The sequence below is a fragment of the Manacus candei genome, unplaced genomic scaffold, assembly GCF_025592945.1.
Source record: "Manacus candei isolate 608988 ecotype Guabito, Panama unplaced genomic scaffold, ASM2559294v1 h1tg000060l, whole genome shotgun sequence".
NCBI lineage: Eukaryota > Metazoa > Chordata > Aves > Passeriformes > Pipridae > Manacus > Manacus candei.
In genome coordinates this window covers 1,287,029-1,313,166 of record NW_026138108.1, presented here as the reverse complement: position 1 = coordinate 1,313,166, position 26,138 = coordinate 1,287,029, and the positions used below count along the sequence as shown (strand labels likewise).

Below are 26,138 nucleotides of genomic sequence, written 5' to 3'. Positions count from 1 at the left end.
CACATTTCAGATAAAAAGACACTCCTGAAATAATCTTTTGCTCTAATGCTGAGGACATGGAGGAAAAGGGGTGCACAAGGGGCTTGCAAGCGGTTAGAGAATCAGCCTTAGGAGTGTGTACTTTCAGAAGGGACAACTTCATATAATTGCATTCATATAATTGTACAGGGACCTGCATGGGTCATGTCAGGCCTTTCATTTTCAACTTTTATCATGATGTGTAACAGAAGAATAGCCACCTTCTAGGGAAGGAATTTGAACGTACACAGTCCACATGAAATATATGAGTGATGGGGGATCACGAACCAACTTCAGCAGGGAATTTTACATCAGCAGAATGCATTTATTAACAACACTTGTTGGTGAGGCCAGATCAAGGCATTTTTGCCTCTGGCAGAAAGCAGCAACATGGTATCAAAATGGCAGCAGGTAGCCGGGGCCTCAGATTTACTTTTTGCCCAAAGATCCTCCTAGCACCACATCAGGACTTAGTTCGTTACTGACTAAGAGGGCAGATCGCCAGCTGAGGTGCTGCCAAAGCCACTTCCTGCCATGCCTGGGTTTCTTTGGAAATTTTTCAAGGGGATGATTAAGAAGAAGTAGGGCCAGGGTTGTGCATACAGTTAATCCTCACAGCCGAGGTTTCGGTTATGTGTCTTTATCACACAACGGTAGTTATGCTATTTCCGTAAAGTCTGCTACTCTGAGCATGCATAAATGTTGGAGCTTTCTCTCCATACTTAGCAGCTACCAGTCCACAGGGCCATGGTTTGCTCCATAAGCATCTCTTAGTTTATGTATTAAATAAGTGTTGATTTCTTTACAGAGTACTCCAGAAGTTCCGCTACAGGCTTTATTTATTTTTTTTTTAGAAAGACTATGAATAAGAGTCTTATTTTTTCGTAGCCAGGGGAGGGAAGTAGGTTTCCAAAGCAACTGCAGCCACTGATTTGTATTCTCCTATTCTTCTAACATCTCTTTTCACTTCTCTTGGCTTCATTGCCAAGAACTGTAGCCAGTGAGCCTTGGCCTTTTTGGGAAATGAGCTCATTTGCAGCCGGCATCCTGGAATATTTGGAGGATACAGTGAAGGGTGAGGTTTTCTAACAGTTAGGCAAAGTCAAGTCCATCTTCTACCCTGAATGTAGTTTTCAGAACAGCCAGCCTCTCACACCAGACTGCTTTATTTAAACTCCTACACAAAGCATTCCCATATTGAGCCCAGGCTGAAATTAAAACTCACAGATGAAAATTATGAATCAACATTTATTGATGTATGTACATAAGAGGTACAACACTTAGTGAAATATTATATTCATGACTATATTTCCAGTATAGAAAGAATGTCTAGTTTGTTTTATACATGAAAGTTACAGAAATCAGTTCACGCCGTAAGAAAGCATTAAAAGCAAATGACTAACAATCCTTGTAAAGAGGAAAGGATCTGAACTACAAAAATAGAATCAGTCTACAAGACATTCCAACTACAATATACAAGAACAGAGCCAAGAGTTGGGAGAAATTTTATCATCTGCATTCATTAATTTTTAAACAAAATGTGCTATAGATTCTGTACAGTATGTAAATTCAAAATCTGCAGAACTTTTTGAATGTAAAGAAAAGACCAATCTTATCCCTCTTCCTTTTTATCCTTTTTATGTGAAAGATCGCAAAACATTCCAGTTCGTGTCTGGTCACCTTAAAGAAGGGGCAAGGGATGATGAATAGGCAGCACACAGTACTCCAGCATGCAATTCATCCTGAAGCATCATGATAGGACTCACCAAGCAAGATAGATTCTGTGCTTTGGGGCCTGATTTTTATTTCTTTCTGCTTAGAGGGGATGATTACATTTCTGAGATCCAGGTCCAGGGCATCTAGGAACAAATCAGCTTCTTCTTTCTATACGGCCTTATTTTCTCATAGATCTGAACTGCAGCCCTGATTTCAGAAGATTTTTGCCACTGACTTTGTAGTTCATATGTCTGTTTTATGATCAGACATAGTTCTGATAACAGGTCTATACAACAAACACAGTAGCTTGAGAAGCTGTTAGTTTTGCATTTATTTTCCAATAATTGTTAATATCCCTTTTTAACAGTGAAAGAAACAGTGCCCCTTTGCCCCTGAGCATATTCATCTTTCTCAGAGACTGTTCCTGCTAAGGGGATGAAATAGAGGTTCCTACTTGGAACCTTCTGTCCAGGCACTCTGGAGAGAACTGGCAGCCCCTTGCTGCCTGCAGGCTTGCCCAGTCACAGCCGTGGGACTGCTCTGCTTTCCTGGCATTTGTGGTCAAGGAGAAACTGGAAATGACTCAAAGGGATCCTATGATGCCATGATGTGACTAAGGGCTGAATGTTGCACAGAGTCAAAAGCAGCCAGGGCATCCAACAGGAATGCAGTTAGATGGATTTCCCCTTATTCATTGTGCCAATTTAAACAGTGACTTACTAAACTTCTGGTGATAAAGAGTTCAAACATTTCAAGCAAACGAAGAAAACAAAACTTATCACTTCATGTGAACATTAATTCATTAACATGTCATAACACGTGCATTCACAAGGCAGGAAATCTATGCTGGGATCACTTTCATTTACTGCCAGAGAACTACACACATGCAGCTTCTAACACACTCAGTACTGGTTAGATAGCTGAAAACTAAAATGAACATATTTACAATAACCTGTCTGCATACATGATTCGGAATGTTATCAAAACTGGATACTCCATAACAGACAGACAAAGTAGTTACTAAGCTATGGAACCTAATCAGTTGAATGGCCAAAAAGAAACAAACCCAGATACAAATGAAAAACAGAAAGTAGAAGAAAATTTCAAAACACAGTCTAATTTTCTACTATGGCTCAACACATAGAAACCAATTAAATTAAATTAATGCACTGCTACACATACTGTATACACCATTTCACTGAAATTACATGTTGATAGCTACATTATCTACACTAAGTGCAGAGAGGCACTGGACATCATGCTTCAACAAAATGTCAAAAATTGTATCAATAGGGTTTTCCAGCTATTAGTAACTCAGCACTATTCTACCTGTGATTCCTATTAAGATAATACCTGTTACATCTGATTTAAAATACAATAAAGATTAAAATACAAGGGTATATCAACACACTTCCTACATATATATATCTACTAGAAACTTAGGCTCCAAAACCTCAGCAGAATCACATGGCCCCATAGATTTTTTAATCGTTAAAGAGATACCCAGTATCAGTCACACTGAGACAGCAGTCCTTGCTATTCAATGTTTGCTTTGTTTTGAATCACAGTCAAAGAGCTAGTAGGCCATAGAACATTTTTTGTTATATAGTTGTTATGAATATTTATATTACTTTTTTTTTATTCCTCTAAAAACAGTTCTTTATTTATTAAGTAGAAATTATTACAGCCACAGCCTTAATGCCAACAGGTATTTGCCTAATGGGAAGGGATGACCAAAATGAGAAGCAACTGTCATCTGGGTCGAAAAATATAGTGGTTATTCTCTTTAAAATACATAAGAAAGCAAGAGGTATTTATATGGATGCTACTCAATTACATTGGTCCCGTGGTGGTTCTCTTGGTCCTTTTTCAAGAAGGCAAAAGCAGGTGGTGAGATCATAAACTCTTTCCACAGGCTGAACTCACACACACTGTATTTGTAGCAAGATGGACAGGGTACCCGGTAACATATTTTTTGCCTCCTCAGATCTCCAGTTTTTCTAAAACTGCATTCTGAGTCAATCAAATATACATTATCAGGGCCTAAGAAAGAACTGCAGGATTTGGCAAAGGTAACATCAAGAAAAATTATTACAATGAGGGACGATTGCCCAAGACAGTCAACCTAGAAGATTGCTCAGATTAGATTATTATAATATTGTTCCATAATGAACTGCAGCATTTAAGGACATCTTGAAATTCCTATTTGCTTCTTGCATTTTGTGCTTTGTCTATAAATTGTCACTGAACATAACACAGAAATATTTCATTGATCCTAAATGTCATATGAAAACTGGTTTTGTTCTAAGGTATAGATCACCTTCAGAGAATTATGTCCCTACCTTATATAATCACATAGAAAATATTATAAGAAAATATTTGTGTGTCTGTAAATTACAGATACTAGGTAATTTAAGTCAGTCTACACTGTAGTTTCCAGAGAACAAGTACAAACCCCTAAAACCTGTATTATTATTAACTAAATCAGTGTTGAGCATATAATATTTAATACTATAAATACATATTCAGCTTTTTCTAATGCATTCTACAAGCAAGAGTTCACACTAGATCATAGGAAATATGATATATTTAAGAAAGGAGCAGGATGTGTTGGATGGAAGTGTATGCAATTGTCTGTAAGAAAGAAGGACAATGTGTAGTGCACAGGAACTCACAAATCCATACAAACCATCAAAATGGAAATGCTATAATCTACAATACTAACCACAACATCAATATGCAAGCACAGTTTGCATACAGTCCCCAAAAAAACTGTAGAAAACGAATGGAAAAGAATGATACAAAAATCCCTGCAAACTATATTATTTATGTACAATGCAATATACAGGTACCAGACAATCCAGGTTGTGTGATGCTGCCTATGCCAGTTTCTCTTCATGCAATGATGTATGCCACAGAGCATCATTAAAAACAGTTGCAGGACTCTTGAATGTTGAAAAATCAGACAAGAAGGAATGGATGCTCTAGCATTGATCAGCAATGGCTCTGCAGCACAATGTAGTTAGAAATGAAAGGGGATCAAAGGTTGGGTGAAGTGATAAATCTCACAAGTCTTCTTGTCTCCCCATATCTTACATTAGTCTGTCAGTTATTTCCATCCTGGACTAGTAGAGACCTACTCAGTGGCTCAGTCATGTGCTCTAGGTTTTTTCAGTGTTTGGAACCTGGCTTTTTTGTAAGACTTGTACTTGCAACTGCACAACCACTTTATCTGTGTTAGGATTTGTATCAACCTGGTAGTGGGGAGCCACCAGGTTTCCCCTGAGCAGGGGAAGATGTCTCTGAGATGGTGGGCACATGAGAGGGACGGTTCCTCAGAGCCTTGTGCCAGGGAGCCCACTCATAAGAGAAGTAAAAGAATTACCAGCACCTGGGCATCAGCAGCAATTTGATTCATTCGTAGCAGCAGATTTCAATTTAACATAAAACATGATCAGGAAGAAAAAATGAGGGAGGCATCCATTGTACAGGCCCCAGGCACTGTTCCTGGGGACTTTACCCAGAGTCCTGCCTTAAGTGTGCAGAACTGCAGAGTCTGTGCTTTGTCTGAGGACCATGGAGAGAGACAGCCTTCACACCTATGTGGGAAGAAACACTGATGACTTTGGAAGGAATGTGCACTAAATACATTTTTTCAGGAAAATTGTGAGCAAGAACACAGCATTTTAAAAAATTACATGGCGAAGCTGAACAATGCATTTACAGCTTTACTGCCTTCTTTGACACTTCAGTATCATGATTCCTTTTTTTTCGTTAGTACTTGAAACTACACTCTATATATCACTATTTAGACAAAGGAAATGGGGTAAATATTTTTCCTTCAAAGTCATCAATACTATTGGAGAGAAGAAAATAACTCATCTTTCCGAGAATGCTTTCTGCTGGGAACAGGAGCTTCTATATAGTGTTACATGGTGAATTATAGCCGAGGTTAACTGTCCCAATGGACTCTACACCTATCACAATAGCTAAGATGAAAAATATCATAATTGTGGCTTTAAAAGTCACAGTAATAAAAGCCAAGGACAGTCTTCAGGCTCATAACAGAATAATATTACAGTACATTTTTATAAAGTGCCCTTATTTATCCTTCTGTAAATTAATTCAAATGCAGCAATAAAAATAGATGAATGGAACTTAATGGAATGAGAAACAGTTATACCTTTACATCTCCACAAAAGGATTCTTCTGAGCCTGATACTAAAGCTCAGAGCCCTTCTGAAGATAATTACAGAAGTGAATGTTAGAGGTGAGGTTTAATACTACCTATAGTTATGGGGATTTGTGCAATTGCTGCTGTGTTGCTACAACAAGGCTGCAATAACACAAGTGAAGGCAAGGAAGCAAAGAAAATCCAGGCAGTCACCAGAATAAATTTGTTCAAATGCTAATGCTGCCACTTCTCAGATGAACAGTGTGCTCTTCTGAGTATCTACTGCTGGAAAAATAATGACCCTGGGAGTGATGGAAAACAAATCAGAAATCTATATTACTCGTACTTTAAAAGTGGCATAAAGTCTAGAATTCCACATCCTTTGAGAAAAAACAGAGATCAGCTGTACCTTAGAGAAGATATGGAAAAAAACTGTAATGATAGTGATCCTTATTTTTGTGCTGAGTTTTAATTTCAGTGCTGGACTTGTAGCATAGAAACAATTAGGTAAAAAAGAAGCATCTTGGCAGATATCTTTTTGGATGTGAGAATCAACTTCATTATAAATAGCAAACAAAGACTATTCCCTAGGATGAGATTGTGAAATGTCTTATAAATTAACAGAGACAGGAAGGGACTTGACTTTTCCTGGAAGCTTGTGACTCCCACAGATTTCAGTGGGGTTTCATGTAGTCCAATATTCAAAGCATTGCAGGCACAGGTTTTACCACTGCAAACAATTTTTCAAAGACATACTGAGTTTCTCACCAATTCAAATGGAAAGAGCACATCTCATAATACAGTTCAAATGGCTTATCCCCTACCTATTTGAAGCATCTTCATGTATAAGACCCATACACGTTTCTTAAAAGGCTGGTGCAGCCTTTGTCTTTCAAGGGAAGCAATGAAGAAACAAGATCAGTGTCAAAGTGCTCCACCTTTCCCATAATTTTAACATAGAGTATGCTTTAGTTTCAATGAACAGATACTAAAAGAATGCCAACCTCACTTCAGCAGCAAATGAATAAAGCAAACACATAAGCATGTATTTAATTTAGTATGCAATTAACTGCGTCTTTGCCTGGTCTAGACTTTTCCATGTGCCAGTGTGCTGTCAGCAATCCAAAGGCCAAAGGATAGCTCAGTTGCACAGACAAAGGTGGGGGGAACTGCTAGAGCAGCAAATGAGACGAATGTACAAAGAAATGAACTATCTGAACTACATAGAAAACAAATCACTTTCCACTGTGCTTTTCCTTTAACTTTGCCACCCCAGCACTGTGAACAGATACAAAAAAATTGCCAGATTCAAATGAATGCATTGACACTCCTGGTGAAACTAAAAGGAGGCTGGCAAGTAACCAGCACTGCCTACTGAAATGTGAACTTTGTATTAACTGAAGTGGATGGTCCCTTGGTTATTTTCTGTTTGTTTAGTTAAGTAGCAACCCAGCCTCGTGTGGATTGAGCAAACTGAGAAATGAAAGCCAAGAGTGAGTTACATTTTCCCACAGAAGTGGAAAGCTTTTTGATGATTTAATACAGTGCTGCACTGGAGTAACACTATATTAAATATTCAGTCAGGCTACAAGTAGAGGAGTAAAAAAACCCAACATTTCTCCTTCTCCCACATCCACATTTAAATAGAGAAATACCATCATAATTATCTTTTGAAAAATCCCTGAGTTACTCTATCTACAGAATTACTATTTTAAAATCACAGTCTGCTATTCTAATCCTATCAAAAGACCCAAATTTATTCTTCCATATGTGGGTGGGGTTTCTCTATTATTGCATTCCTTCCTTCCCTAGTCTCTATCCAAAGAAGCACTCTTCAAAGGACAATACATCCCAAGTGGATAACTGTAAGCATATTTTAAGCATTTCTCAACATGTAATTTTGTGGAGCTGCCTAGTCACATGTTGCTGACATTCCTGTTTGTTTCCAACTGCTAAACAGTTTCAAATGACAGCTAAAAGTATATGGACCAGTTTTCTAAAGCTACTTTAAAGGCAAGCAATCACTGTGGCTGCTGCTAAGAAAGTGCTATGGTGAAAAGGATGAAAAATCATCTGTTAAGGGGTGAGCTGTGCCATGAAACAGCTCAAGAATGCTGGATATAAACCAGGGTAAATGCTATGTGTTTTTCTTGGATATAACTACCACCCAAGTGACAGAAAATTTCACTTGATGTGAGCCAGTGCCCTCAGAGTAGGGAACATTTTACAGTACCTACACACCATCCTAGGCACATTTCTGGCACACAACCCAGTGAAAGCTAATGGGGAGAAGCAGTAGCTAGATATAGGTTAACTCTGGATATGCTGATAACAATGGCTGAAGAAAAGAGAACCTGCCTGCCACTTCTCTGAATAACCTACAATTCCATCTTTCACCAAAAAAAAAAAAAAAAAAATCCTTAAGATACTTCAGGAGGCCTCTGGAAAAGGTCTCCATCTTTAATACATGTTAGAGGCTTACAGAATTCACAGTGGTTCAATATGTGTTAAATTATATAGGTCATTTTGCTTAGGATTGCAGCCATGGAATTCAAGTGATGACAAAAACAACAGTAAGAAAAATATTCCACAACAAATGCTTAAAGGAGGGATACTCTGACAATGGACTTGATCTTGCACATTATTAACCATGCAAGTAGCCTTAGCTGGCTCAGGTCGGTGTGCATTTTCAGAGATATTTATATGAATGCAGATGAACAAAAGTAGACCATATTTATATTTTAATAGCTTCTACAGAGCCAAATATCAGTCTACAGTTAAACACATTATTCCTGTTTAAACCTATGACAGGTCTGAGCACAGACACTGAATGGTCTATTTCCATAAATGTTTCAGCTCTGTTTACTGCCATTTTTAAGTTCACCATATGCTCATATTCCAATTAATTCTGAGAACTTCCAAGAGCTCTCCCAAAATTGCACAAAGTTTGTTCTGTGAGTAGAGCCTTCCAAGGCCATGTGGCTCAGCTTTGCTATAGAACATTGCTAATAGTATAATGGCATTCACTAGTATCTTAAAATTGCTGAATATTAACAAGCACCTTTAAAAACACTTCACAGGGTGATTATTGTAACTGTAATTTCTTCTGACAGGATGAGTCAGATATAATCTGTTTACAAAACACCATCTCATTAGTTCAGATGCCATGTACTCTAAAAAACATTTCTCTGCCATTAGGGAGTTATATGACTTATTACTCTGCAAAAAAGAGAGAGATGTAAATTCATTAAATCCTGAAATTCTGGTTTAGTCTTCTTTCAGTCCTAACCCTGGACAAAAATCTATTAACTTTATATGAAATTTGGCTTAGCAAGGAATTCAGGATTTAGCCACTGAAACATAATATACTTGAAAGATGGCTTTCACTTCATAGCAAATGCTACTGATTATCACATTCAATAATTCTCTAAGAATAATGGATTCAGAATTTGTTTGTAGCTCAAGTACCCAGTCGTAACATCCATAATCAATCTCAGTAGTACCTTACTGGAGTAGTCTCATTCACATGAGAAATCTCTCCGATCAGTGGAGCAGGGTGAACATTAAGGTACTACCTACTTTGATTAAGAATGCCATAACTGAGTCAGTGGTTTTGCACATCAGGCAGATTTAGTGAACTACCACCCCTGTAATTATACTGCCTTGTATTATATGATGCACTGTGGTCACAAAGGAGCATCGCACCATCATAAAATAAAGGCTGCACCTGCCCTGGGACATCTGATAAAAACATACCACATGCACATACAAATCTAAGGTCTTCTCTTGATGCTAACTATTAGTCGTACTGATCTAACATAATGTCTGGGATAACTTATTGACTTCTATAAGGTCAGTTTGAAGTACAACTAGGCACAAAAGTACAGTGCTTGTAATTATTAAAAGAAATAGAAATCATTATGGACGTTTTCAAAAGATATTTTAGCCATACAGTGATAAACAGATCAGGTATGCCACAAGAGTCACCAAAACACTTGAAGGCTTACGTGGTGTTATGTTTCTCTCATATTTGTGACCCTGAGTCCCTGTAATGAACTGTACTGGCACTTTGATCTTCCCATTTTGCAGCATTTACATTCTCTGTGTCTTGAATGAAAGGGAAAGTGGGTGAGAGCACATTGCACTGCATGGAGTATTCTCCAGCTGCATCATCCAAACAGTAACACAAGGGAGACAGATGGTTATGGATCATTGCTTGGCAAAGACACTACAATGATTTGATGAGATCTTTGCTAAGTTTCATTTACGAAATTAAGTAAGCAGAAATTGTAGATGTTAAATAGAAAAAAAAAAGAGAGAAATCTTCTTTAATCATGATATCTTCTGCCAGAAGGTAGCTCCAGGGCTTATTAAAGATGCAGCTAGGGATCTCTTCACTTATTTTTCACGTTTCCAAGGCTCTTCTTCAACAACACTGAAGTCTGCAGATTTGCCATTGGTTGCCAGTGTTACCTGCAAGTAATTATCATCAACAACCGACTTAAAGGCCAAGGCACTTTGATAAGAAAAGTAATGAGTTTCATATGGAAGATCATGATATTTTCAGGAATTACATACACCACGACTTATTATATAAGTGTTTATTCAGGATTCATAACACTGCCAAATACTGAGACTCCTGTTCATTTATTATACTGACTAGAAAACATTAGCAGTAGAAAAATGTTATTAAATAAATATTTTAGAATTTACTCCTTTCCATCTCTTATAGATTTCTCTGGGTTATTTCAAGGACAGATTACTTTTTTTAAATGTAGAAAGTCATATTTTTTTCAGTGGAATTCCTTAGCAAAGCTGCACAACTGATGCAAGGACATGAAAAATATGCAAGGTCTGAATAATCATAGACGTGTATCTATACTAACTCACCTACAATTACACCACCTTTAAAGAAATGGAAGAAAAGACATATTGTGAAAGTATTGTTCATCATACCACTGTAACAGTGTAGTGAAAGATTTTGGGTATAGCCAGATCAAAAATTCATAGTAATGCTATTTTTGTCTCACAAAAAGTACCACAAAACTTTGCTCTTTTCTGCAAAGATAAGTGCTAAAACTTTAAGGTTTAAGTATGGAAGAACACCTGTAGTGGCCTACCAACCTGAGTTGGTACTCACAGTAAACACTGTACGTTGCATTCCAGAAATCACTATAAATGAATTCATGTTTCAAGAAAGATATCTCCAGCCAAATGACTTAAAAAAATTAAAAAGGTAAAATGTCAATTTAACTTTACAAAAGTGATCTAGATCTTTATAATGTGAGAAAATATTTCATTTAATTCTAAATGGATGGCTTACTTTTTCCTAACTTACCTTGTAAGTTAACATCCTCAGCTTCAAATGAAAACTTAAAGACAGAGCTGAAATTCCCCATGCTGGATAAACTGGATGCATGGAAGCATTGGGACATGGAAACATGACAAAATGCACTGATTTTTGAAACAAAGTCAAGCTTTTTCTTAGATCATTGAAAGTGGGAAACATGCAAATACAGGAATGAACAGCTTATTCAGAAATGAAAATCACATAGAGTCATGTGAAATGTGGTAATAAAAAAAATACAAAAATATCATGCAATAACAACCATTCTACCCCCACATAAAGGTAAACTAATTATTAATTATGTACATTGACCATGCAAAATTATAAGGTACTAGTGTTATACATGGAGTATATTACAGAAAGTAAACAGAAAGGACATGCTAGTAGATTAGCTTTTCCATATCCTGATCAGAGTTGCAGTATGCTTTTCAACCCACCAGTGCATTTGACAGGATGAAGAGATGTCTCTTCAAATTTAACGGCTGCTTATTTTGAAGTCCCAAATCCTACTCTCTGTTGCCTTTGCTAGTCTAACACTTAGGAGCTGTACAGGTACTTCAACATGATCCAAACGCTTTGCAGATGTCAGCATAGCTTATCAATTAGGTCATAACAACACATCCTTTTGGCAGCTTGCAGACAGACACATCGACAAGAGAAGTGATCTGCTCAAAGTCAGTTTTGTGCTCAATCCAGCAAAGACTGGCTCTTTCATGAGTCTAAAAGTGCTAAATGAGATTGCAAGCAGAGCCAACCTAAAACGGTTAAAAAGGACAAACACTTCTAGCTCATACATCCTTGGTCCAAAACTTTAATTAAAGGGTGTGCTTAGGATGACATAGTGCACTATTAATCCATGTTTTTGAGGCAAGCTACTGCTTCAAATGAGGGAAATTATAAGAGAAACTGAAGGAGAAAAGAAAGTCTAGCAAATATTGATTGCATCAACTTTCTAACTTGACTTGGATCTCTGTGCAAACCTGAGAGACTGGAAGCAGACAAAATTATCAGTATTCAGTTCCATGAATGTGATTCAAGACTGCTATATGGTAGCTTAATTTTTTTTAAATCCACTGAAATTAGCACAGTCTATTTAACTCAAAAACACTTTTCCAAAAATTCTAAAGGAAGTTATCTGAAAAAGGGGTGTGTGCACATGCTTATTTTTAATGAAAAAAAAAAGCCTTTATCAAATGTTATCTTTCTCTTCAGAGAGTTTCTTTTTTCCTTCAAATTTTAATCTCTTGTGTCCTTCCCTTTTTTGAGAAATATAAATTAATGACAATTTTTGATTTCGTGTAATCATGTATTCTCTTTCCACTTCAGATTTATTTTTTTAATTTTTCTCACGGAAAAAGAGTGGGCCAGAAGAAAAAGGGGAGAGCCATGTCAGAATAAAATGTATGTTTTAATTTTTAAAAAATCATTTTACTGAAACCTTGGAAGATTCAGGGAAAAACTGAAGATGAAAGCTGGTTTTTTTTCTGAATTCAGTATTACTTTTTCCCCCTAACAGTTCAGGTTTGGCCTACATTATCAAGAATGAAGCATTAGGAAAAAAAATATTCTAAAGAACATTTCCAGCCAGGCTAGAGACAAGTGAAAATGATAGAATAGGACTTATATTTTGAAATATATGGTGAGCTAATGAACTTAGTGCAGTCATTCACAGTTAGATACTGGCTCAGTTGTGGCAACTGGAAGATACAAGAGAATCTCTTTGGATAATTGGCTAAGGTGGGCCAATTGGCAAATTCACTGTCTCAAAGACAGTATACGGCATCAGACTGGAGTGTTAATAAATAAAAAAAAAGAGTATGAAATTAAAGGTTCCATCTTATTTTCACTTTCTTTCTCCTCCTTTTCAAAAGCTCTCTCCTGATGTTAAACTGCCCCATCCTAGTGGTGGGTTCTTTGTGAACTTTTAACCCTTAATCTCCCCAACTGTTTTCTCATTCAACTGGTGGAGTTTCCCAAGCTCACTTTACTCTGATCAAGATGTTATTATTACTATTAATATCCCATGTTAGTTACAGCAAGGATTAGAGAGAGAATACAATGTTTGTGTCTTAATGACTCAAGAAGGAACGATGTGCGAAGCGAAGCATGAGCATGCTTTATGAGTGCAGGAGCATTCTGATGCTAAAGTGCATTCAACATGTCGATCTCTGAACAGCATATCATGAAGGCAGTCAGCAAGTGACAACAGCTGTATCTGAATTGCAGCTATCCTTCATTTGGGTTGGCAATTAAGTTCTCTGTTGCCATAGAAAATTAAGTAAATGTCCATAGAAGGTGATGCCATATTCTCTGCGTCTTGGCATATCCCATAATACGCTGCATCTTGCCTTTTGATATGTAAACAATGTACATGATTTTTTCCCATCAAATGACAAGTTTTAAGAAGAGTGCAAAAAAAACATCTTTTGAACTGCTCAAACACATTCAAAATGTCTGGGGTTCGTGAACCTTGTTGTCACATTGTTATTTGCAGAACGATTTGAAAAATACATGCAGGTTAAAAAATAAGATAAAATAAAGCATGCAGTGCTATATACATGTCTCAATATCCATAAATGTGAAAGGTACCTTGCACTCATCTACCATGACTGAGTTGTGAGCTGCAAAAACACATTGGTTTGAGTTGTTTTCCCTATGATTTTTCATGTCGTCATAGATCGACTGAGTCTTGGTCATTTCAATGTCTTCATGCCCTTTATGATGGGAATCAATGGTGTCGAGTTCTGCCTTGGAAAGGTGGTAGACAATGCCAGCACCAAAAGAATCCCCCACTACATTGACTGACGTTCTCATCCGGTCCCTACAAAAGAAGCAAAAGGCAGAGGCTGAATGGTATGAGAGGAAGAAAAAGTAGGGCATGGCAGCCCTGTTACTGTACAGTTACTGCACTTGTTTCAGGAAGTTAAGGTATCTGTTGAACAGAGAGATGGGAGCTTTCAAGGGAAATGAAAAAAGCTTGCTTTCCCAGGGGACTTGTTCAGACAGCGAGGATGTTCAACCTCCCATGTCCCAGCTGCTCATTCTCGTGGAGTTTGGCAAAGAATGTGTGCTAGATCACAGCCAAACTGCAGAGCAGCTTGACTGAGATCTCCCCAGTGCCTGCTTCTGGAGCTGGAGGTTTCAATGTCCACATACCACTGCCCTTTGTTTAATCAGAGCGCCGACCTTAATGCAGCCAGGGAAAAGGATTTTGGATCTAATGAGCTGTTCTCCTTTCTGGTATGAATTAACAAATGGCTTCTCCCTTTACTCTGAGTGAACAAACTATGGGGAACAAAAATGCATGAAATATCTCCATAATGCTCAGGCCATTGAAGCTCCTCTCCTGGTACCATCTTTACAGATGGCCATCTGTTAGTGTGGCAGCATGCCCATTCACACTACTCCATGCCAGAGCTTGGCATATGAGCAAACCAAATATAGGTCATGGCCTACAAAATAATGAGCCTGTGACAGCATTTCAGTAACAAGTGCCCCTCGTAGGAGAGTGCCAACTGAGGCTAACGTGCTTAATTTCAAACAAATATGTTCATTGGTGCTTCCTGGACAGGATTTCATTGCATAGACATGCCAGCTTTCTGCTGTCTTGTCTTTAGTGTGGCTCTATCTGTCAACAGTGAACTCATGGTTCCCTGATTTCAAAATTCTGCCCCAAACCTGCCCAAAATTCTGCAAAAATGGGAGATGGGTCCTGCTATCTTTCCTACTGCAGGTAGGCTATATTACATCTGTTGAAATAGTTTACAGTCTAATTTGTCTTTTCATATCTGAACTAAACATAAAACTCCTTAAACCCTTCTGATCAAGGTTTGCAACTTAAAGCAACTTACAGCAACTGAGTCTAGCTATGTCAAACAGGTCAGAGAAGTGATTACACTGAATAATTCTCAGAAGTACATTCATCAAGATTCATTTACACAAAATGGGCAGGTTGAACAGTGTGGACATTTGCCAAATGACAGAAAAGCCAGTACGTAAGACCTCATTTCCCATGACAGTGATTAATTTTAAAACAACCTTTCTTGTATTTCTAGTACCAGATTTATGTGACATCTCCTTTTCCTGTAGAACACTGAGAAAAAAAGAGCTAAATATGTAAACCTCAAGCTGATAAAGATTCATTATATATGCCTATTCGTGGCCATACAAACTTTTGAGCCCATTTTAAAATATTTTTAAATCTGCCTTTCTCAACTGTGCTATTATAGTCCCATTCAAATTTCTCCTCCCTCTCTCAACATTAGCATGCCTACATATTTGGACTTCATGAAGTCCAAATTAACTGAAGTAGTTAATTTTTTTTTTTTTGCATCAAAAGAATACGCAGGGGGTAAAAAACCTCTCCAATAATCCCCCTGAGAAAGAAAGAAACAAACCTATAAGAGGAAAACATCCTTCCAGTTTTGCTTCACATAAATGAAATGCTTCATACAGTTCTTATCCCATGCCTGTGAAGAGTGTTTTAAACCTGGTCAGAGAAGTTGAATAGGAAAATAAGACTTTCTGAGTGTGAATTTTAATTAAGGCCATCAATTACACTGAACCCAGCAATATAGTTCCACAAAAAGAACACCTGCTGAATTTTGAAAGAATTCATTTTGAAAGAATTTGCCGGATGACAGAGGGTAGTATAGGATGCCAAAACACCAAGATGGAGAGTACATAAATATAATTGAGGCACAATTCAAATTCTGAAAGGGTCATTTGAGGATATACTCGGGCTCATATACGTGTACCACTAGCCAAGAGATTCAGCAATACAAACTGCACACTGATGCAGAGCATGCTATATACTGCATGAGCCAAAGGAAACAAGTTCCTTTCAACAGAAAGGACAAAGTCTCAGCTGTAAGGAATCAACAGCAAAGTGCCACTGACCTCTTTTGGGCCAAAGAACACCCTAAGAAGAACAAAGGCAACTGTACTTACTCTTTTGTTTACACAAATCAATCAATTAATTCCAGGCACACTGGGACATGTAAACAAAGTAAATGGAGGAAGGTTGCAGTCTAGACCCTGTTCATAACAACCAGACATCAACCAGGTCTGAACAGTCTGAATTTAGATCTAAGCCAAGGAACAGAGTCAGAACTGAAGCAATCTTTTTCTGAGCTACAGAACGAAGGTTTAAATACCGGATAAGCTGTCCAAGCTAATTTTCCCTAATTCCTCTCTATTGCAAAATACCACTAATCTGGTACCACCGATATTTGCTAAGCTTGTCAGCTCACATCTGGAGAGTACCCAGCTTCTGGCTAGAGCAAAGTAAGCTTGTTTTATTCCATCTGTTGGCATGTGATTGCTGACCTATTAAATGTCACTGCTCTGTTGTGCTTGGTTTTAAACTGAGAGACTGTAAGAGTTGTGAAATATTGGTAAACTTGCCTGGTGAAAGAGCCTACGCTGGGTATGTATGCATGGGAGGGAGAAAGGTTGAGCAGCCTAATCTCTAGATATTGGAGAGACTTGAGAAGAAGTCAATACAGAAACCTTTTGAAGGCCAGAGTGCCAAGTTTAAGGACTTGATAAGAAGTTGTCTTTGTGCTATACCATGAATTGCAAATCATGCAAAATCAGGTTTGGTAAGACCACAGTTACAGATGGTGCTAGTATTGTAAAATCAATTGATGTTATATTTGATGTTATATTTGCTTTCATCAGAAATATTGAAAAACTCATAGAGTAGAAAATTTTTTGAAAGCTTTCTTTATCTGAAATTCAAATGTTATAAAAGAGCTATTCTAAATATTTCTACGTGGTGGTTGCATTTACACATGGGTTCCAGAAAAGTGGCTGGAATTGGATCTTAACTTCTATTAACTTTCTATTCTACATTCTGTTAGAAATACTGCTGCAGTGTTATTTAATGACCTAAAGAAATGGAAGAAGACAAGGTTTGTAAGTAAAGAAAATACTTTTTTATGACATTTCATTTCAGATATTCTTTAGGTCTGGTTTGTGTGTGCAAAAGCTTGCTCAAAAGTTGGCTTGTGTGCCATTTCTTAAAATAGGAATGTCAGCAGCATCATTTTTAATAGCTCATTAGATCATAGGGGCTACCACAACACAGCCACTTGAAGATGGAAAATAAAGCTGTTACTTGTTGAAAACAGGTTAATAAGTACAACACTTCCACCAACAAACAATGTTTTGACTTTGCAGCACTAGTGGTATGACACAGAGCTTTCAATCTCTTTTTTATTTCTTTTCCCCTTACCTTTCAATTCTGAATCACACTGCAATTGCACTGCTGACTGTTAGGCCAGAAGGATCCAAACCCAAATGTTTGGGCTGAAAGCTCTTTTGCATACCATTTATTTTGTAAAGACACCTTGAAATATTTCTTTCAGAATTGTTGTCCTTCCTATACATACATTCATCACAGCTACAGCTCCACAGTACAGAAATTTTTATTTCCTAAGCAGGGTTGGACTAGACAGTGGAAACAATGCTGCTGAAGCTGAGAATGAAATGCAACACCTATCAGTGGATCAGAACTGCTGATAAACTTACATCTCTGAGGCTTACTGGTGTGGGCAGAGCTTCTCAGTGCACAGGATTATTTTAAAAAGACATTTCCCTAAAAAACCCAAACAAACCACAGGCTCCTTTTGCACATCCTCCTACCAGCTGCAGAAACCTACCTATTTGGCTTACTTTGAGAGCCAGGAAAAGCATATATTTAAAATATATTTTTATATATTTTTTATCTCCTCCTCCCAGCTGCAGATTCCCATGCCACTTTCCTGTTTTCAACTATGACTTCATAAATATAATAAACCCACAGAATATCACCTTTCACTATGCCAGCTGTACTCTGCCAGCTGAATCCTGTCTCATTTCACCATTCTGCATCATGCTATCACACTATTCAGTTATATATAAATTATGTAAGTCAACTTTTCCCTTTGCCTCCTCAAGCTGTAAATTCCTCTTTCGTTTTTCCCTGAAGCAGAAATCAGAGCTGCATTCTATTCTTTAAAACTTTTAGTGACAGATATAGTAGTAGATCCAAAATACATATCAGAGGATTGACTAAGTTCTTGAGTTCTTCTCAATAAGCCACAAGATAATTATAGAAAATAATTTTTGTATTTTGACTTCACATTCTCAGCTCCGTTATTTCTTCTTGCATAATTTTAGTTGTGTATTTGGGACTGAAAGCTACCAGAAGCAGGTAGCTGAAGTTGCTAGTGTAGGAGAAATGTACAAATAGTACAGTTATACTTACATCTCCCCTTCTGGGCACCATAGCTGGAATGACAAAAACAAGCGTCTTTACTACTTAAAAGAATACTAGGGGAGAGATGGCTGTTGACCAGAATATACTGTGCTGCAGCAGTGCAGGGTAATATGAAAGTCTCTAAAGAGCCCAGGACAATTTAGAGGACTACTGAGTTCCTTTCAGCTCTGCACAGGTGACAGAAGGATATTCAAGCTGTCAAATGACAAAGAAAGAAATGAGAAAGAATGTGGCTTGGCATATCCTCTGTCTATATTTACAGCCTCTGTATTCAAACATTGAAGACCAAAAGCCTTGGAAAATTACATGTGGGTTAGCTCTTTCTTGTTGGAGGACCTGCAATGGCACTGAAGGACTTTGATCTCAAGTCCTTGGAAATGAAAGCCAGTCTTTCCAGTTTGAGGGATCTGTCAGTAAAACAAAACTAGAGAATTACCTTCTTTCTTTCAGTTGGCATTCTTATCTGTCTTTGGTTTATGTCCTGACTAGAACAGACACTTCTTAAAGGTATTTTACTGTCTTATATATGAAAAGAAACTGACTTTTCCCACTATGAGTATAAAAAATTTGATACTACAAATGCCCAAATCACCCTGTGACTGGCTGACAAAATCCTGATGGAATTTGCATTTTCAGCATTCATCCTTCATTTAAGACCAGAACTATAAGAAACAGAAATACGAAAGCAAAGATCAGAAAACTGCTCTTGAGTGATGGGAACGCATACCTAGGAAGAAGAAAACATATAAGTGTGAGCTCACAAGTCTGACAAGAAGACCCTTGGCTCACAGAAACTGACTTCAGCAGCTCTCTAATAGTTTGTAACAGTGGAGAAGCTACTTTATTGAATAGCCCCTTTCCTCCTTTGATTTATCTGTACAGGAGAGTCTTATAGTTCTTTGAAATCAATGGCTGAAAAGCATTACAGACAAGCATTACTTCACCACTTTTTCTGCACGAAGCAGTGGAGTCAGCACAACTTACAAAAGCCAGTCAACAGCAACAAGCAAACTGATGTCCTGGGTAGGGAGACCCACTGCAGTAAGGATCAGCAGCATAGTGACAAGTCCCGCGCTGGGAATACTGGCAGCTCCAACACTTGCAAGGGTGGCAGTCAAACTGCAAAATAAAAAATCAAATGGGAGAAGCAGGAAGATACACTTTGAAGATACACTTTCATTGCAAAATCACGTGATCATTAGCAAGGTCATATTTGTAATGAGTTCTTCCCATAAAACAACAGCTATATGATAAGTCACAGAAAGCTCAGGCCATAGTTTTCACTCTTGTGTTTCTCTAAAAATATTTATTAGGTCAGGTCAGATCTATAGGGTTTGTTCTGAGAGTTGTAAGAGGGTTGTCTGGGAGTTTTAAGTACTGTAAGCTAGCTATGACATTCAAATCTGTGTCCTGGTGTTTTCTGAACTCTACCAACACATCCAGGGTTTTGAATTCTGAGTTTTGATCATCCAGACATGATGAACTTTGGTGATGATGGGTTGAGTTTTCGGGGTGGTTAATTTCTGTTTATTTATGTTACTTGAAGACTGAATTGTGAGTTAAAGGTTGAGAGAAAGTGGTTATTATTAAACACAGAAGAATAAAAGTCCCAGCATCCAAAGCTCACAAAATACAAGCCAGTGGTGTACCAAGCCTAGATACGAATCACCCTAGATGAAAAAGCAAAATTGATCTGATTCTTTCATAAATCCAAACCTGTGTTTGCTTTGGCCTGCTATACTTTGATGAAGGTTAGTAAAGTGAATGCCTGAGCTTCAAAGGCTTGTAAAAATACAACACAGACTATAATAAATATCAACATCATTGGGCAGTCCTATGAAGAATGGACAATAAATTTGTCAGAGAGCTAGTCAAGGGGAGAAAAACATGGAAGAGAAGGAGAAAAGGGAGAGGTAGAGGAAAGCAGAGGAAGAGGGAGAGCAAGAGGTAGAGGGAGGGTAAATAAAAAGGAAAAGTGGACAAAAGGAGATGGAAAAAGGAACAAGAAACTAGGAAAGAAAAAGTTATATCTGTGTTTTTAAACACAGAGATGAGTAACATGGTTGCACTTCTGTGGGTGGACCCAACAAATCTGAAAGTGCTTCCAATACAGAAGCAGGGGAGAACAGACTCTGGGGGGGAAATCCTGGACCATTAGCCACAGAACTAATCTGTTAGGATGTTAGCCTGATTTAGAGCTGGCAGACGCTGGCTGGCTCGATCTGATCCAGCTGACAATCCAGGGTGCAGTGTGTTTGTCAGGTGTTTGGGTTAGAGTGCAACTTGGCCTGCTAAACACCCAGATAGGTCCAGCAGGTATGCAGGTAGGATGCTCTGCTCTGCTGTCAGGCTCTGCATGCAATGCCAGCTCCTCAGGCACTTCCAGCCTAAACTGGTGAGGGATTGCTTCCAAGCTCTGTGAGGAAACACTCCTGCCAACCTTCCCACAGCAGCACTTACAGACCTGGAAGGGAATAAAGCTAGAATTGTTTAGGACTACACAGAATCTGGCTGAGCTACAATTTCCAAGATCACCCTTTCCCCAAAAATACAGGAAATCAGAGGAACTACATGACCAATACAAAGTAACTACAGCTGGTCAAAGGCTAATTAAGCCTTCATGATTTTATGTCTGGATCATTTGAATATTCTCAATATCACAAAGTGGATTGTTAAAACCTAATAACCTTCACTTCATTTGTATTGTCTCCTCAAGAGATAGTTCTTGTCATATCGCTGTAACAAAAATGCTATACTGCATGAAGAGGACACCCAGTGGTTTTCGTACAGATAGACCAAAGTTGCTGCCTGGTTTGTAAATGTGAGTATCACAGCTGGTCACATCAGCCTTGAAATGGTGAGATCAAGAAGAGCCAATTGGTCAGGTCTCAGAAAGGGAGAAGAGGAGTAACTCAGGTTCAAGCCTACCAAATCCCTTGGACAACAGCAGATTCCTAACTTGAAATTCCCTCGTCTTAATTTAGTTAAGTATGTGGCATCTCTGAAATGTCTGTTTTCAGTTTTAGGAATAAATATGCATCATGCAGGACTAGCATCTGCCTTTATTAGAAGCAACCTTGAACCTTTTACAAACCTTGGTTTTACTATTTCAGGGGTTGGGGCAGGAAATAAAGAAATGGAAAATGTGGAGCTAGTATAGCTGGGTAAGAAACATAGAATTAGATATCCCTTTGCAGGAGTTTCTTTAGACTTAAAAGGGTTTAATAAAAGAAAAGTGTGTGGGTGAAAAACTACAGGAAGAAGGCAGACTTGACAGCCTTCACTTGCAGTTTCCATTTTAACTATTCAAAATGTTAGACCTGCTGTCTTCATTAAGTTTAAACTCCCTTAGAGTAAACAGTCTTCAATCACTCTTATCCTTTTTTAATGGATACTTTCTTTTGTCCTCACAGATATTCAGTTTAGTCCTAGATAAGACAATTTGATATGAAAAGACTACAGTTAATATTTGCTGGGTTAGAGATAAAAGGTCTGCAAGTATCCAAACCATGCTACAGGCAATCTCATCATCAGGATGGGCTACTCTCAGTTCGTTTTATCTGTTCACCAGAGTCACAGAAAAAGTACAGGCAAACATAAATATATGGACAGATATTTTAGATATACTTTTTTCTTTGGTGTATATAAACACATACATTCTAGAAAGTATATGACTTGTAGCATCCCCCTACACTAAAAAAAAAGCATTGCATTGGACAGAGAATGCTGTATACTACAATTAACACTGTATCCTGGGCTGGTTTTGGCTGGGGTGGAGTTAGTTTTCTTTACAGTGGCTGGTATGGGGCTGTGTTTTGGATTTTGCTGAACACAGGGTTGATAATATAGAGACGTTGTTATTGCTGAGCAGGGCTTACACAGATCTAAGGCCTTTTCTGCTTTTCCTACTGCCATGCTGGAGAGGTAATAGAGGTGCATGGGAGGCTGGGAGGAGACACAGCCAGGAGAGATGACTCCAATTGACCAAAGGGATATTTCAGACCATAAGACATCGTGCTCAGTCACGAGGGGAAGAAGAAAGAAGGGAGGACGTTTGAAGTGATGGCTTTTATCTTCCCAAGTTCCACCTGATGGGGCCCTGCTCTCCTGGAGGTGGCTGAACACCCACCTGCCCATGGGAAGCAGTGAGTTAATTCCTTGTTTTGCTTTGCTTGTGTGTGCGGCTTTTGCTTTCCTTATTATCTTTATTTCCCTATTATTCCCTTTATCTCAACACAGAAGTTTTGTGGCTTTTACCCTTCTGATTGTCTCCCTGATCCCACCAGTGGGGCAGTGACCAAGTGGCCACCTAGGGCTTGGTGGCTGCCTGGGGTTAAACCATGGCAGTTGTCAACTGCAAAAGTGTAAAACAACACTGGCGTGCATCAAAGCTGCAAATGATAGAAAAGGCCTGTCACCAGAGAACCAGGACCTATGTACAAAACATTCATTTGCATATCATTATTAAAAATCCATGGATTTTATAGTGAATCCAGTAGCTGAGAAGACAGTCTGTAGAAACAAAGCCTAGGAGCATTTTTGAACTGACCTCACAGTAACTATCTGGCCTCCATCCAGGTCAATTCCATTCATCTGTGCTATGAAGATGGCAGCCACAGCTTCATAGAGGGCAGTTCCATCCATGTTAATAGTTGCTCCAACAGGAAGAACGAACCTTGTTACACGCTTATCAATGCCGAGATTTTCTTCAAGACACCGGAATGTGACAGGTAATGTTCCAGCACTGAAGGAGAGAAAACAGAAAAGTAAAGAAAACATAATTACAATCAATATAACACATACCCATAAGGGAGCAAAGTCAGAAATTCTATTACCATCGTTTACATTTTCTACGTCCACTTTCTGCTGTGATTCAAGCCTTTTTTAGGTGATTTTTAAATTAAACCTACATTTAGCTGGAAGTGGGACTGAAGCCAAAACATGAACATGACTTGAAGCAGCATGAGAGCTTGAGAGAGCATGGATAAATTTTTCAGACTCATTTACAATTTATTTTTTGCATTTTGTTGAAAAATACAAGTACCAGATGTTTTCTGACAGACAGACCTATGAGTATAGGGACAAGTCTTAAATTCCTTTGATTGTGAATTTGCTCTAGAGGGAGAAATTTGTATGACATTATGGACTGAAAAAGCTGGGCAAAAAGATACATGTTGTACCACCGGAGGACAGGAAGAAAGGACATGAAATACATCTGGAAGATAGGAAAAGATGCAAAAGATGCCTGGAAGAGGGGAACAGCTCTTTGCACAGATTCACAGTGCTTTGTTTTTGTGGGAATATTTCAGTCTATTACATTCACTTGCTCAAAATACGATACCTTCATCAAAAAATACTGTTGAAGTGGAAACTCAAACACTTCAATGAACAAAAGCCTTAGTTAAATTGTAATTTACTAAAACTCCTGGCCAGACTATATCTCCTATATTTCCACATTGTTTCACAGCCATAGAATTGCTGCAGCTGGAATGTATCTCTAGAGGTCACCCATCCCAGCCCCCTTGCTCCAGGCATGAGCAGCCAGGGTAGGTTTCCCAGGACCATGCTCAGACAGGTTTAGTGTACCTCCAGGAATGGAGACTCCACAACTCCTCTGGGCAACCTGTGCCAGTATTCACACACCTTCATAGTAAATCTCAGTAAAAAGAGTTTTCTTGTGTTCAGATGGAATTTCTTGTGTTTCGGTTTGTGCCCACTGCTTCTCTTCCTGTCACTGAGCACCACTGAAGAGAGTCTCACTTCATCTTCTCTACAGTGTCCTGTTAGACACCAGTAAGGCCCTTCCAGAGCCTCTTGTTCATCAGGGGAGAAGTTATTCAGCACAGAGGTTTGAGTAGACCCAAAGAGGCAGATGAATTACATTTCTTCCAAGGTATTCTTGAAATCAAGAGTGCTTGATTTTCTGGTGGTCAGCTTTGAACTTGTCTTTTTGATTTTCAACTTTTTAATTAAAACGGATGATGAATTTTTCTTCAGAAATAAAACATTTATTGAAGAAAAACATTTTAAGATATGGTATTTAACTGAAAACTAATTTCAACACAAGATCTACTAACTGCCCCGATGCAAAGCACCAATTTTTGATTTTATTGTATTACTGAGAGCTATGTTGCTTACACACTTTGTTGTGCCTGTTCTGTGCATTAAGAACAAGTATAAAATGTTCAGTTTTTCAATGGAGTGCCATTACTCTGCCAAAATGGATGAAAGAACAAACTGAGAGGTTTTTTCATTTCTCTCTTGAAACCTAGCACTGTTTGGTTTTGGTTGGTTTTGTTTTTTTTTTCTTGAATGCAATGAGACTGGTCTTAACATGCCTTCTAAATAAACAGAATTATCACTTTTTCCTGGCTGAGAAAACAAGCACAGAGTTAACACAATTTGCACAAGTCATTTGGTTAATACCAGAAAAAAAAAAAAGGTAGCTTTACAACCTCTTCAAAAAATCCTGAAGACATGTGGTATTTTGATTTATTTCAACATGGCTGGATTCAAAGTAGTTTTTATTCAATGGCATAAAATGATTTTTGCAGTGAAGGTCAGAACAGCGGATGTATTATGTCTAAACAGCAGCTAATAATCGGCTAAAAAATAAAGCACACTGGTATTTCTCAGGTGTACCTGGAAGCTGTGCCTAGTGCTGTGATCCATGCCTGGAAAATCCCAGCAAGGAATGAAAATGGGCTTTTCCTTGTTATCACAAAGTAGAGCAGAGGCAGGAAGATCCCTCCATGGATGAGAAGACCCACAATCACAGTGACCATGTACATGCCGAGTTGTCTAGCAACTACTTCTAAGTCCTTGATGGCAATGATTTTTCCACAGATGAGGCAAGCAATACCCAAAGGGGAATACCTGGAAAAAGAAAACAAGCATAGACAGAACTAGTCTTTGCAGTGTAGTCATAAAAACCGTGCTCAACATAGTACAGACTGGAGAAAGAGTAGGGAGCTCTGAAGCTCAACGCTGAGGTGCAGATCAGGAATTGAATGGAAATTCAATGCATAGTTTTCACATCTTTTTCAAAAATAATGTCCATCTCCAGTGAATTCCCCATCTACTTCATTTTTCATCCCATCAAATGGAATATGCATTTCCTGAATAGTTTTGCATCCTGGAATAACACTGTACAAGGATACTACAATGTTACTCAGGCTTGGATCATTACAAAGAGTGGTGTAGATTTGTTCTCAGTACATAAGTTTTACAACCCATTGTTTATATGGTTTCAGGGAGTTGCATTATTTACTTCAGATAAACTATTTGCTGGAATGAACCGCTTATATCTTGAAGGCTACAAATGTTTCCATTATGTTCTTTCAATAACTTGAACAAATGTTTTTTAGTTTATGGATTCTTCATTAATTATGTCCTTTTGTTACTTTGGGTAGGGGTTTTGTCCCCGTAATCATGGGATTCCCTGAAGACATAAATGGAACTTTTGAATAGGATGATAACAGTAGCATAGATTGGGAACAAAAAAAAATTGAAATGAATGAATATTATTTAAAATACTTGATAATCAGCTACAGTGAAACATACTTGAAAGTACATGGATAGAAATCAATATTTATACCTGCACTGGTAAAAGTTAGTAC

The 26,138-nt window shown here is 38.1% G+C and overlaps 1 protein-coding gene across 4 annotated transcripts in view; it reads right to left on the bottom strand.

The window, feature by feature from the left end:
* Positions 1-1,246: 1,246 nt before the first annotated feature.
* The window catches only part of SLC1A2 (solute carrier family 1 member 2), an 89,963-nt gene continuing 65,071 nt past the window's right edge, over positions 1,247-26,138 (bottom strand). For 3 of the 4 annotated variants that reach the window (XM_051804133.1, XM_051804131.1, XM_051804132.1), the window contains exons 7-11: positions 25,162-25,395; positions 23,069-23,263; positions 19,504-19,638; positions 13,845-14,076; positions 1,247-10,381 (exon numbers count right to left, since the gene is read on the bottom strand). In XM_051804133.1, the coding sequence (XP_051660093.1) occupies positions 10,307-10,381; positions 13,845-14,076; positions 19,504-19,638; positions 23,069-23,263; positions 25,162-25,395 (871 nt within the window). In that variant the 3' untranslated portion in view covers positions 1,247-10,306. Of the gene's footprint in view, positions 10,382-11,246; positions 11,318-13,844; positions 14,077-19,503; positions 19,639-23,068; positions 23,264-25,161; positions 25,396-26,138 lie in introns of all 4 variants that reach the window. The other variant, XM_051804130.1, reaches the window with a different exon arrangement.